At 43.3% G+C, this 14,028-nt stretch overlaps 1 protein-coding gene across 3 annotated transcripts in view; it reads left to right on the top strand.

Annotated features, from left to right (window-relative positions):
- WARS (tryptophanyl-tRNA synthetase) overlaps positions 1-13,660 on the top strand; it is a 31,671-nt gene extending 18,011 nt beyond the window's left edge. For all 3 annotated transcript variants that reach the window (XM_029597946.1, XM_029597944.1, XM_029597945.1), the window contains 5 exons: positions 5,813-5,913; positions 6,446-6,558; positions 7,054-7,227; positions 9,179-9,319; positions 11,718-13,660. In XM_029597946.1, coding sequence (XP_029453806.1) covers positions 5,813-5,913; positions 6,446-6,558; positions 7,054-7,227; positions 9,179-9,319; positions 11,718-11,876 — 688 coding nt within the window. In that variant the 3' untranslated portion in view covers positions 11,877-13,660. The remainder of the gene's footprint in view (positions 1-5,812; positions 5,914-6,445; positions 6,559-7,053; positions 7,228-9,178; positions 9,320-11,717) is intronic.
- The last annotated feature ends 368 nt before the right edge of the window (positions 13,661-14,028 follow it).

Raw genomic sequence — 14,028 nt, 5'->3', positions numbered from 1 at the left:
GTGGAGGAAGCGGTGGCCATTTTACAAGCGGCAGGCGTGGAGATTTCATATAAAGCTTCCCCAGTATCCCCGACTCTACCTACAGCGGCTCCTGCAAAGTGGCAAAGGATGGGGAAAGGAGGCCGAAGACTGAAGAGGACCTCGGGTTCCAGCGAGCTGTGGAATCCAACTCCTGCTGAGACGGATGAAGACCAGGAACATCCAGGAAACTGGTGACATTGCACATACTAGGGATCTTCTGAGAAGAGGATTTGATTCTTGGATTAATGCATAAATTTCTTTTTGGAACACTTGGGTCTTCCTGCAAAGGATGTAGATAATATCCTATGTCTCAATGGTGGAACCGGAGAACCAGGGAATTGCTTCTTTATATGGGGGGGGGGGGGTTGGGGAGGAGATACTTTCCTCCAGTAGGGGTCTGCCTAATGAAAGGCGACAATAGTTGGTTTTGGGGTAGGGGGGACGGGAAGGGAGGGGGGTGGAGGGGGGGGGTAATTTTGTACAATACACAGGTGTTTTTCCATATACTAGAATAACGAGAAGAACAGTCTGGGATGCTGGCAGGGGTAAGTGGCAGGATTATTATGGCCACTCTTAAATTTGTGTCCCTAAATGTGAGGCTTAAACTCTCCGTTGAAACGTAAGCAGCTATGTGATGAAATATCCCGGCTACAGGCATCAGTGGGGGTTTTTTGGGTTGGTTTTTTTTTACAAAAAAAGCATTTAAAACGTAAACATGAGCACTTGCTGCATCCGAGATTTTTCTCCCAAAAATATTTTGCTGCCAGCACTCCAGACTGTAGGTATGGCGGAGTAGGGATACTGTGTGCTACATCACTGGGAGTGCGAGTTCTGGATTCTATTGCAGGCCCTAAAGGCCGCTACTTAATATTGGTGGTTGAGATTTCTAACTGTAAATTTACTCTGGTTAATGTATTTTGCCCCACCAAGCACCAACATCTGCTGCAGGATGAGATTAATATGAAATTACATCAACTAGAGGGGGGAGGTTTCAATGTGGCCCATCAGGTTGCTTTGGACACCTCCTCAGGGAAGGGAGGGATGACCCAGAAGGATAAACGGTCTTTTCCACACCTGTTGATTGATTGGCAGTTGGTTGCTATATGGTGACTGTCATATCCTCATAGTTGAAATTACACATTTTATTCCAGGCCCCATGATACATATTCGCGTATCGATTATCTCTTCATAGATAAGGCTCTATGTGATCATACTAGGAAAGCTGAAATCGAATGCATTACTTGGTCCGACCATTCCCCTATTTGGTGGGAGACGGACATGCCAAATTTTGACCCAGGGGTACGTTATTGGAAATTAAATGACAACCTAATTAAAAACAAAATCTCATGAAGCCATGCCTTATCTCACTAAGGCTTATCCAGTGCATGTTTGAATGTACAGCGTACTGAGGACTTGGTAAAGCCAGGGCAGAGCGAGTTATTCTCGCCAGCAGCGCCCCAAGAAGTGTTTGGGTGGGGTTTGTTGGCTGTAAGGAGGGGAAACTTCATGGGGAGTTGTAGCATTGCCTGTCTGCTTCTAAGAAATAGCGTTGTTTGAATTCATTACTAATTTGGGGACGTTGTATCGGACACAGCTCGTATGTGCGGAATAGCTGCTGAGAGACGTTGTTAGCACTGATGTTCTCATATAAATATTTGTTACCTTTGTGATCGTTATGAACCTTATCAGCAACGTGTTTTCAGTTTCTGTAGAACTTCACCATTTCCCACCGCAATGGCCCAGAGTGGCTGTGAGTGCGTGCAGGGGTACGGGACATGAAAAACCACATTGGGTACAAAACTGGACTCTAAACTGTCCACATTTCTTCAGTGGTTCAATCGCCGTTAACTTTTTATCTTCGGTATTTGTGTCGCATTGGACCTTTGTGGGGTAAAAGTGATTTGGAGAAATGAATTAATTCTTAACTCGCATTGATTACTATTTGTATCTGGGTTGAACTAAAGTAACGCGTGAACGCATCCAGTTGATTCAAAACACTGTGGCTAAGCTGGTTTTCGGGAAACAAAGGTTTGACTGTGTCACTCCTCTTTTAATGGAGCACCATTGGCTTCCTGTTATATTTAGAGTGCACTTTAAAATTCTTATTGTGGTCTTAGTGAAGTCCATATTCAAAAGCATTTAGCCAGATAATTCGGACATTCCTGTTCATACCCAGATCAGTCCAGACAAGTGGGTTTTACAACCCTACCAGCAGATGGAGGCAGAGAACAAAGCTTTGAGGCCGTGCCACCTGCAGTCCCTCTGTATTTCTCTGTCTCCAGCAGATGGCAGAAGTGCAAACCTGCAGTCTGACAAAAAAAAAAAAAAATTAATAGCAAATTTAGGAGACCACAGGCTCCCTGAAGTGTTAGGCTCCCTTGAGGACCATCCCTCAGGTGGAGCAGGGCAATCGGGGGGGTTTTGAAACCCCTGGCTGGTGTTCGTCCTCAATGGCCAGAGGCCATTGAGCCAGGGGACTGGCTTCCTCAGGGCTTCTGAAGCCTGCTCCTGAGGCCTCGCTGGCCTGTCAGGGAAGTACCCTGTTTGCCTTTTAAGCTGTTGATAGTTGGATATATTCAGTAGCATGGCTACACCGTTGAATATATGGGCTGAGTTAGCTGGCTAAATATGGACCTCTAAATGTTTACATCTGGTCTCATCTAGTTATTTAGCTGATATTATTAAACCCATGTTATTCTTTCTGTACTTTGTGTTCTTCTCAACTTGAATTGCTCACCTTACCTTCACTTACTGCTGTTAGGCTAGAATCTACATGCAAATCCTATTTTTCTTAAATAGCTCCTTGCTGAGGAATAAAAACAAAATTCCAACAAAGAAAATTGATTTCATAGCAGTTTTGAGAATTTAAAAATGCAAAGATTGATCTCATAGCAGTTTTGAGAATTTTTGAGAATTAAAACAATTTGCAACATTGGCATTTTATTTTAAAGCAGAAAAAGAGACTTACAAAATTGAGCCGGTGATTGAACTTACTGGTTTAACAATCTTAGGTCATAACCTAAGATACCAGTTCTGAGGCTCTGTCTCTTCATTATAAAAAAAACATACAAAACAATTTAATTAAAAATAGTAAAATGAAAAATTGAGATTTATTTTAGAATTTGATAATTTGAATAAAGAATAAAAAAATTTTCTTAAGAGATTTATATTGGTGACCCACGATCCAGTAACAGTTAGTATATATATGTGGATTGAATTGGATTCTAACTGATCCCCTCTTTATTTTGGTTCCTTACAAAGAGCATTACTCTCCCGTTGGAAGCCAGTATCTCAGGAATTTCAGGCTCCTCTGCCGATACCGTCTCTACCCAAGGACAACCTGACCTGGTGGCTCGACCTGGATCATCTGCTTCGAGGAGTAGAGCTCGAGGTTCCACAATAGGTACTCGTTCAACAGATGCCAACCTTACCGGCTGGGGGCCAGTGTACAGTCAGCACTCGACGCAGGGTCAATGGACACCAGAACAGGCAACTTGGCCAATCCACCGTCTAGAAACAAGAGCAGTCCGTCTTGCGCTGCAGCGTTTTCTGCCCCTAGTACAAGGCCGAGCAGTCCGGATCCTCTCCGACAACGCCACGACTGTGGCATACATCAATCGTCAGGGAGGAACAAGAAGTCTCCATGTGACTCGGGAGACGAACAAGCTGATGCCGTGGGCGGAACTCCACCTGTCTCATCTGGTGGCGACTCACATTGCAGGGGTGGACAATGTTCAGGCGGATTTTTTTTTAAGTCGCCAGCGCTTAGATCCCAGAGAATGGGAACTGTTCCAAGAGGCAGTGGCACTATTCATCACGTGATGGGGGACTCCCTATCTGGATCTGATGGCCACACAAAGGAACGCAAAGGCTCCGTACTTTTTCAGCCGCAGAAGGGAGCACAGAGCAGCAGGCGTCAATGCCCTAGCCCTCCCATGACCGAGGTACATCCTACGTTCCATGTTCCCGCCTTGGCCCCTGGTGCGAAGAATGCTCCGAAGAATAGAGGGTCACCAGGGGCCCGTGGCCTCGTCGGCCGTGGTTTGTAGACTTAGTCAACCTAGCGGTGGACTGCCCGCTGCATCTGTCTAACCTCCTACGGCAGGGACCAGTATTTTTCGATCAGGTAGATCGCTTCTGTCTTTTGGAACGGCGCCAGCTGAGGAGACGAGGGTATCCAGCGGCGGTTATCTCCACTCTTCTCAAGGCTAGGAAGCCTTCCATGTCCTATGTCCGAGCTTGGAAAGTGTTTGAGGCTTGCTGCCAGTCCTCACGTCTCTCTCCATGGCGTGCGACCATCTACAGTGACATCTGCAATGACATCTACAGCGAGGGCTGGAGAGGGGTTTAGCCTACAATTTTCTCCGAGTTCCGGTGGCAGACTTAGGTGCTCTAGTTCTTCATTGGGATGGCCCTCCTCTTGCGACACACCCGGACGTGGTCCGGTTCTTGAAGGGATTAAAGCATGTGAAACACCGATTCGCAATTTATGCCCCTCGGGTAGTGTTTGATTTTGATCCTTCATATTCTTGGTGGGCCGCCCTTTGAACCGCTGTAGAGCGATACCCTCAAGGACCTGACTCTTAAGACAGTTTCCTTGGTTGCCATCTGTTCCGCTCGCAGAATCTCGGAGCGGCAGGCCTTGTCATGTAGAGAGTCTTTTCTACGCCCTACGGATCCCGGAGTATCGTCGGGTAGCATACCATCTTTCCTTCCAAAGGTGGTCTCGTCTTTTCATCTGAATCGGTTGGTGGAACTGCCATCATTCCAGGCTGAGGATTCCAAGGAGCTCCGGCACCTAGATGTCAAGCGAGGCCTCCTTCTATATCTGGAGGTTACTAACGACTTCCGCTTATCAGATCATCTTTTTGTCTTCTGGAGTGGTCCCAAGAAGGGGCACTAGGCTTCAAAGACCACCATTGCCCAATGGATGAAGGAAGTAATCTCTCCCGCGTACATTGGCGTGGGGCATTAGCCCTCAGACAGTATTAAAGCTCATTCTCTCCGAACTCAAGCAGCTTCCTGGGCAGAAAGCTGAGCGGTCTCTCAGCATGAATTTTGCCGAGCGGCCACTTGGATGTCTTTGCACACTTTTGCGCATCACTATTGCTTGAATTTGTAATCAACGACCTCTGGTTCTTTTGGGGCTTGGGTCATTCGAGCTGGGATATCAGTGGCCCACCCTATTTAAGGGAAGCTTTGGTACATCCCACGGGCTGGACTGATCCTGGTACATACAGGGAAAAGAAAATTATTTCCTTACCTGCTAATTTTCGTTCCTGTAGAACCATGGATCAGTCCAAACGCCCACCCTAAGGATTTTGGGTTTTTTTCTTTGGGATAATCCTTCTGCTCGACTATGTAATCATTTCAGGACCTGTTTGGGACTGACTGAAAGTTCACATTGCAAGTTTACCTATTCAGATTTACAGTTTGATGTTCAATTTAGTTGATATTCATTTTTTTTATTGATCCATCCAAGGGGGTTTTTCTTTGTTGCTTGGATATTCTTAATACTGAAGGTTTACAGAGGGCGCACCAGTCATGAGGGACCACCCTCTCAGTTTTTGCTCTGACTCCATCTGCTAGAAGGGGGACATAACCCACGGTCTGGACTGATCCATGGTACTACAGGAACAAAAATTAGCAGGTAAGGAAATAATTTTCTTTTTTTTAAAATGAGGTTTGTTGTTCTTCTGACGTGATACTACTAAAACCGTTTTTCTATTTGTCACAGATTTCTCTTGCTGCATCTTGTTTTCTGTATCATGACCCATGTTTCTGCTTCTAGGAAGTGCCCTAGTTTCTACGAGAATGTAGTCAGAGTTCAGAAGCATGTTACCTTTAACCAAGTGAAAGGAATATTCGGCTTCACAGACAGCGATTGCATTGGTAAGTTAGCAGCAAGGTTGGCTTCTGCATTTTGCCACCAGGTAATTTAAAATTATGTCCTAGTTTCAGAGTAAGAGATTTGGGGGAGGTTGTCAGTGGTTAAGCTTTTACTTCATGTATCAGTTTGAAGGAAGGGTTTCATTTTGTGTTTTTGTGTTAACGCCCATGGAAATGAAAACACAAAACAAAAATGTTGTATTTCATTTTGAAAAGGAAACAGCAAATGAGAGCACATCCCTCCGTAGCAGCGACCCTTTAAAACTCCAAATAAAATCCCCACTTGCTGCATGACCTTGAGAAATCATTTAACCTTGCTGTTAAATGTAACTCACAAGATCTTTGCTGCTTATCTTGTGCAAAGCGATGATGATACGGTTTACCAGTTGTACCACTTTGAAGTGCCTGAAAGGTGGAATATAAGTCAAATAACTAAATAATTGATGGTAGCTGGATAATAATTCGCTGTAACATGCTCGACAAAGGCATTGTGTAGGTACAGTGATGCATTCTGATGAATTTTTTTCTTAATTAGGAAAGATAAGTTTCCCTGCCATACAAGCAGCTCCATCGTTTAGCACCTCCTTTCCGGAAATTTTCAAGGACAGAAAGGGCATTCAGTGTCTTATTCCATGTGCCATCGATCAGGTTAGTGATTTAATTTTTCTCAACTTAATCATCAAGGTTTCCGCTCACGGTCAGAAATAAAGGGCTTGGCTGCTAATTGTGACGCATTCATATTGAAATAGAAATTATCAAAGGGAATTAAACAAAAAAAAAAAAAAGAATACATTTGAAAAGAGGAAAAGAAGCTAGTCTTGTTGGAGGGTCTACTGAAGCAAAACAATGTTCTTATAGCTACGTACTTTAGTTCAGGCTTTTCCATCTGCACTCCTCAAGGGCCATAAAGCATTCTGGATTTCAGCCTACCCTACTGAATATGCATGAGACATATTTGCATGCCCTGCCCTGATTGTACACAAATGTATCTTGGGCATATTCATTAGGGGTATCCAGAAAACCAGAACAGTTTGTGACTCTTGAGGATGGTGGTTTGACATCCCTGCTTTAGTTGATTAAAAATGTTTCTCCTATAAGAAATTGACCAACGCATCCTGTTTTGATTTCTCACCTGTTTTTCAGGATCCTTATTTTAGAATGACAAGAGACGTGGCCCCCAGGATTGGCTATCCCAAACCCGCTTTACTACACTCAACCTTCTTCCCAGCTCTGCAGGGCGCGCAGACAAAAATGAGTGCCAGTGACCCGAATTCATCCATCTTCCTCACAGACACACCCAAACAGATCAAAAACAAGGTAAAACCCTCAGAAGAATTGTTAGATGCAGGAATGGACCACTCGTTCGTGAAGCCGGTGGTGCATTGTACATGGCTGTTTGTATTAGTACAGGGACAGTGGATGTGAAGACATTTCATAATCCTTTTATTGGGGCCAATTCAATACCGTGCACTGGCCATTGCACACTCCCCAACACATAATTGGACGCGCATCCATAACCCCCAATCCAATATGGGGTTTAATGCATCCAAAATGCACGTCCAAATCTCCTTCATTTTAATATTGGATCGGGATCCCAGGAGAAGTGGCTGGGTGGGTGCACGTTAGGAAAATGGACGCTTAACAGTGATTGCCCGTTTTCATTTATTGCATTGGCACCATTGTTGCTAGAATAATCTTGTTTAGGCTTGATGCACAAGTTGATAGCATCATGGAGAATTGCAGCAGTAAACTGAGTATGTACTTCTAGAGCAGTGGTTTCCGACCCCAGTTCTTGGGACTCAGCAGGCGATCTGGTCTTCAGGGTATCCACAATGAATCTGCATGAGATAAAATAACAAGCAGGGTATGCAAATATATGTTGTTGCCACTGAATACTGTTCCCTCTAAGCTGTGCGCATGTGCACACGCACATGGAAAAACATAGTGCACACAAGAAGTCCCAATGATATTTGCGTTATGCTGGCTTGTAGTGCACAAATTTGAACTGAGCTTATAAAAAGTTGCACAAAAGAAAGTTTTTGCACATGTAGCCTTTCGAAGACTAGAGGGGACATTGCCAGTGAGGCCTGTTCATTTCCCATTCAGTATCTTGATTTCCGCATGTACATGTCTGGACTGTCGTACGGTATCAGTCCTCCGGTGCTGCTTTTGACAAAGTTGATGCACTGGAAATATAGCATGCTGGTGCAATGATCCTCGTCGTACAAACACTCGGGCCGATTCAGTATGGTGCTCTCAGCCGAGCGCACCTTTAGCCCCAGTTTGGCTGCGCGTTTTCGACGCGCTATTTTTACCCCTTATACCGTAAGGGGTAAATAGCGTGTCGAAAAAACACACGGCCAACACCACCCCCCCCCCCCCCCCCCCCCCGAAACTAATAGCGCCCGCAACATACAAATGCATGTTGATGGGTTTATTAGTTATTCCCGTGCGATACAGAAAGTAAAATGTGCAGCAAAGCCGTACATTTTACTTTCAGAAATTAACGCCTGCCCAAAGGCAGAAGTTAATTTCGGCCGGCACAGGGAAGGTGTACAGAAAAGCAGAAAAAACTGCTTTTCTGTACACCCTCCGACTTAATATCATAGCGATATTAAGTTGGAGGCCCCAAAATTTTAAAAAAATTAAAAATTTAAAAAAAAATTTAAATCTGCCCACAGCCCGCGGGTTGGAAGACAGACGCTCAATTTAGCCGGCGTCCATTTTCCGAACCCGTGGCTGTCAGCGGGTTCAAGAACTGACGCCAGTAAAATTGAGCGTCAGCTGTCAAACTCACTGACAGCCGCTGCTTCTGTCAAAAAGGAGGCGCTAGGGTCGCACTAGTGTCCCTAGCGCCTCCGTTTACCTCAGGCCCTCATTTAAATACTCGATCGCGTGCCCAGGAGAGTGGGCACTCGCCTTGGTGTGCCGGCTCTCCCGTGGTTTTTACTGTATCGGCCCGACTGTTAACAAGCTACTGTTTTTTAAAGGCAGACAATCTGTTACTTGTATCCATCAGCAAACGTGTTACTGGAATATATATCTATTGCATAGTCAGCATAACATTTCATGTGTTTATTCTTTGCGGGGAAGACTCAGCTTCCCAGAGGATTTTTAAAAAACAACTTATTAATGTGAGTTATATCACTTTAGAGACAATAGATGGTTTCATTATAGCTTTCTTCCAGAGCAGCCCACTAAAGTGTGACTTACAGTGGTTTATGAGATTGGAAAAGAATAGTTGCATTGTCACCGCCTTGTGTTCTAGATCAATAAGCACGCTTTCTCAGGAGGTAAGGACACCATCGAGGACCACAGAAAGTACGGCGGCAACTGTGACGTTGATGTGTCGTACATGTACTTAACCTTCTTCCTTGAAGATGATGAAAAGCTTGAGCAGATTCAGAAGGTAAGTAAATACTTTTCAGGGCATTACGGAGAACAGCCAATGTTAACTACTAACCTGTTACTGACTGATTGATTGTTAGCCCAGCGTGAGAGAGCATGCAGGCCGCTGCTAGAAGCAGCTGTGAGTGGATTGAATGATTGCCTGGGAAGTGGGTCACACAGTGTTTTTCAAACCTTCTGGAGCTAGGCCAAAAGGGCTCCAGTGTTTGAGCTGCCAGGTGAGCGGAGGTAAGCAGAGAAGGCCCAGACTCCTCCTACTAATATTATGAATTATGTATTGCGCTGTGGGCTGTGCGTTTGAAATTGAAGCTGTGAGGGGACAGACATGGGCACCCAGAGAAATGGGCAAGCATAGCTTTTAAAGCGACAGTGCTCACCGCTGCTACCAAGGAGGGGGTGTTTATTTCTTTGAGCTTTTCCTATCGGAAGCTCAGCCTAGCTAAGTTCTGCATGTTTGTAGAGTTTTCTGACATGACAGGCAGGGCCAGTCACATTCTGGATAGGCTCTAGATAGAGCTAGGCACCAACAGGCCGATGCAATAACACGCGCACAGGTTAACCTGCAGTTGGACGCACATTTTGGATGCGTGTCCATAACCCCCTATGCAATACGGGGGGAATAGCTTGTCCAAAGCAGTGCATAACTAATAGTGCTCATCACATGCAAATGCCTTGTAGATGAGGCTATACCATGCACTCAGGCTAGTGCACGGGTTGATGTGCAACCATAACCCCTTATGCAATAAGAGGATTAACGCATCCAACCCAGCACTTAGCTAATAGTGCTCATCACATGTAAATGCCATGTTGATGAGACTATTAGCTATTTTACCCCCTTACGTAAAAAATAAATGTGTGCCTGACATGCACATTTTTACCCTCAACAATTATCGCCAGCTCCAGAGCTGGCGTTAGGTCTTGAGGAGCCCCAAACGTTTACAGAAAAGCAGAAAATACGCTTTTTCTGTGGTTCCTCCGACTTAATATCGTGGAGATATTAAGTTGGAGGAACCACAGAAACCAACTACATTTAAAAAAAAAAAAAAAGTCTTGCCAGCGGTCAGGTTAGGAATCTGGACACTCAATTTACGAGCGTCCGTTTTCCTAATCTGTGGCTGTGCATGAGTAAAACCCAATGTCCATTTTCCTAAGCTGCGCAAAGCCACTTCTCCTGGGTGCCCAATGCCATGGACTCTCTAGAAGCGCACAGTTTATCCCTAGTGCGTCCTTTGTAGCGCGACGGTTCATTTTCCTATTGCATCGAGCGCCCAGGAGAGGTGATTGTACACGTGTTTAAAAAAAAAAAAAAGTGTGTCTGTATTGCATTGGCTTGTTAGTGCATGTTTGAGAATACGTTAAAGCACCCAGAATGATAAATTGTAAATAAATCACCACTCTATTAATCACCATGGGATCTTCTTGGTGTTTGGGTACTTGCCAGGTTCTTGTGGCCTGGTTTGGCCTCTGTTGGAAACAGGATGCTGGGCTTGATGGACACTTGGTCTGACCTAGTATGGCAATTTCTTATGTTCTGTCTGCATGAAGATTTCATCTGTGGGATAGTTCTTGGCCGTCTTTTATTGCCTTCAGATTGAAGCAAGAGGGATTTATGGAGGTCAGGAAGAGACCCTGTTTCACCAGTGACTCTGGACTAGAAAAAAGGATATTCTCCCTCCCCCCACCACCTTTAATGTGAGGCTTGAGAAGTGAAACTTTTGTTAATCACCAAGGCTTATCCATCCTAAAAAGGCATCTTGGAGTTTAAAATCAGATTTTCACTCTTCTTTCCTGCTTATAGGATTAGGGGGGGAAAAACCCCACAGAATGAGCTTTCTTGTAAACTGGACCTTGACATTTTCCAGACCAGGTCCTCTCTCTTCTCTTTACTGCATGTGGAAGGTTTTTGTTTCACGGAAGTGAAGATAGAATGTGACGCTGCCCCAGTAATATTTCTCCTCCTGGTTCTGGATGAGACTTGCCGTCCCTCCAGGAAGAGTGACTGGCTGGTTTGACTCCGGGCATAGCCACATCTAGACTTACCTACTGATACTGTTATTTGGAAGCTTATGAGTTGCACGCATAATGGCGAATTAATGTGCTGTGGAAAGCAGTCAGTGCTGAACAGGACCAAAGGCCGCATGTCCTCCCACAGAAGCCACCAGAGAGGTATGGTCACTGACGAATTGGACTGACCTCTGTTTGATCACGTTACACATGCGTGGTCATCAGCAAGGGGGCATTTCAGATCATCTTCCTCTTGGATTGCTTCCGTGTGTGAATCTGAAAATACATTGATCTCTAGATTTGTCTTTTAAGACAACGGCTCCGGTGTGATTCTAGGGCAGTTCAGTTTGTGAGATCTTCCTTGCGTCATATAAAATTCTGTTCATTTCCCCTAGGATTACACAAGTGGAGCCCTTTTGACAGGGGAACTGAAGAAACTGCTGATCGAAACCCTGCAGCCCATGATCTCGGCACATCAAGAGAGGCGGAAGCAAATCACAAACGAAACGGTGAAAAAGTTCATGACTCCAAGAAAACTGGCGTTTGATTTCTAACGGTCCACTTAGCTGTATAATTTATCCCAAAAGGAAGTCATTTATCAATAAATCTGCAAAAACTGAATTGTTCCTACTTGGTCTTCTGTTACATTTCAGTAAGTCCTTGTGGCCCTGTAAAGACCGTGAGAAGTGCTTACACAGTGTAACAGTGAATGAGTAAATGATTAAAAGGGACACAGGAAAGAAAAATAATCACATTTTCACTGAGAGAACACAGACAAACCGGCATTGTTTAATAGCCGAGGACCTGGCCAGAACTCATTGCTTTGTATCTTAAGTACACTCCTGATTTCTTATTGTCAGCAGAGGGTCCTGTTCTCTTGTCCTATGCAGTATTCCATACTGTGTCATGCTGGAAAACAGAAATGCAATTCTCGGTTCCAACTACATGTCTGTGATCCAAACATTGTGAAGTCCTGACACCAGCTTGTCAGATGTAAACAGGATTTTGTAAATTTCACCTTTCTGATGTCAGGTTTTTATTATTAAATTAGTAAAAGTGCAAGGTTAATAGAAAAAAAGGTTTACGGTTACATTAAAAAGCTCTCTGCTTCTTCTTTAAACCTAATATCTGTAATCTTGTGTTTGGCACACCAACACGCCAGTCCCTGAAGAGGGAGGCCTAGCAGCTAATGTGGCTTGTGGGGCACTCGCTGAACGGTGAATGTGCCACTGTCTTAAAATTTGAAATAGTCAGCATTGGTATTTTTACTATATTAAGCATATGGAATATTTGCAAAAGCACCCACTCAAGCTATCGTAAAACAGCAAATCCGTATTCCGTCGATAAGCAGGCATCTTTGCTATTTTAGCTAATATTTTTGTGCATTCTAAAATATCTACCACTATTCCTAAGTCTTACTGCATATTAGGTTATACTACATGCTTGAATTTTAATATGTCATTGTATAGAAAGAATGAAGTGCAAAACATCTTATAGGCGAACAGTTGCACTTTTGCAATCTTTTACAATTTTTCACACTGAGAGAGCGCTCCTGTTACGCGACGCACATTCTATGAAAGGGAAGTTTAAAAAAACAAACAAACCCATGGTATGAACCAGATATTCTCTGGGTTCTCATACAAAAACTCCTTGATAAATTAGATCCAAAGAATTTGATAGGAGTTGACTCTCTCTTTTTTTTTTTCCAGGAATATATTTGCTGCTAAGCCTCACCTTAAGTAATATTTTAAAAGAATAATTGTATATTATTTAGATCTTGCTATTCTAAATTATATATATGTACATATATATTTTCAACTGATAAAGTAGAAAATAAAGTTTCTTTAGCTGCATTTTTTTTGTTAACACTTGTGGCACTTCTCTGTAAAGTTTGTTTTGTTTTGTATATTCAATGCAAACAAGATATGTTTTCTAATTCTGGGCCCTGGTCTTGGAATGCTTTTCCCCGTTTTCCACCTATGGAGGAAATGTGTAAACGCTAAAGCAGAAAGTATGCCAGTCTATAAGGAATAGAATTAAAACTGTTAATGCTTAAGAAATTAGAATTGTTACTGCAAGCTTGGAACGTGAAGCTTTTAAACCTTGTATCTTATCCATTTAGAAATGTAACTGGCAGATGAAAGGTGAATAAGGATTATGGACTCGCCGTCAAATAATATATTGCATTTGATTGCTTCTAAGTCTGCTCTTCTTGGAAATTGGGACTTCATATAGCTGCTGCATTACTAATGCTGCTGGAAAGGGACTCCAGAAATGCTGCTTGAATTTAATTCAGTTAAAGTTTTAAGGTATCACAGAATAAAAGGAAATCCTGTCAGCCTTTGTCAAAACAGCCTGTTAATATTACTGGTATTTTCTTCTAGTTCACCGTGTTTTATTCTTTTTAGAGTAGTAAAAATGTGACACCAATCATATAGAGTGCTTTGTAACAGTCTCTACACTCTTGTATATTTCCCACATTCTGCTGTCTAAAAAACGTAGAAGTCCAAAAGCATTCAGTTAGGCATTTGTTTCATATATCTACACAACATACTCTGCACTTTCATTGGGAAAGAAAAATTGTAGAAATATTCCATAATTAAGAAAAAAAAACAAAATGCTTGGAGGAAGTGATATCACTGTCCCATATGAGTGCTTGAAATATAAGGCTCCTTGCAACCTTATTTTTTTTATATCAAAAACAGA

Source organism: Rhinatrema bivittatum, chromosome 4 (genome assembly GCF_901001135.1).
Source record: "Rhinatrema bivittatum chromosome 4, aRhiBiv1.1, whole genome shotgun sequence".
In the NCBI taxonomy this organism is placed as follows: Eukaryota; Metazoa; Chordata; class Amphibia; order Gymnophiona; family Rhinatrematidae; genus Rhinatrema; species Rhinatrema bivittatum.
The sequence above is the reverse complement of the archived record's forward strand: the minus strand, read 5'-3'. Positions and strand labels throughout refer to the sequence as shown.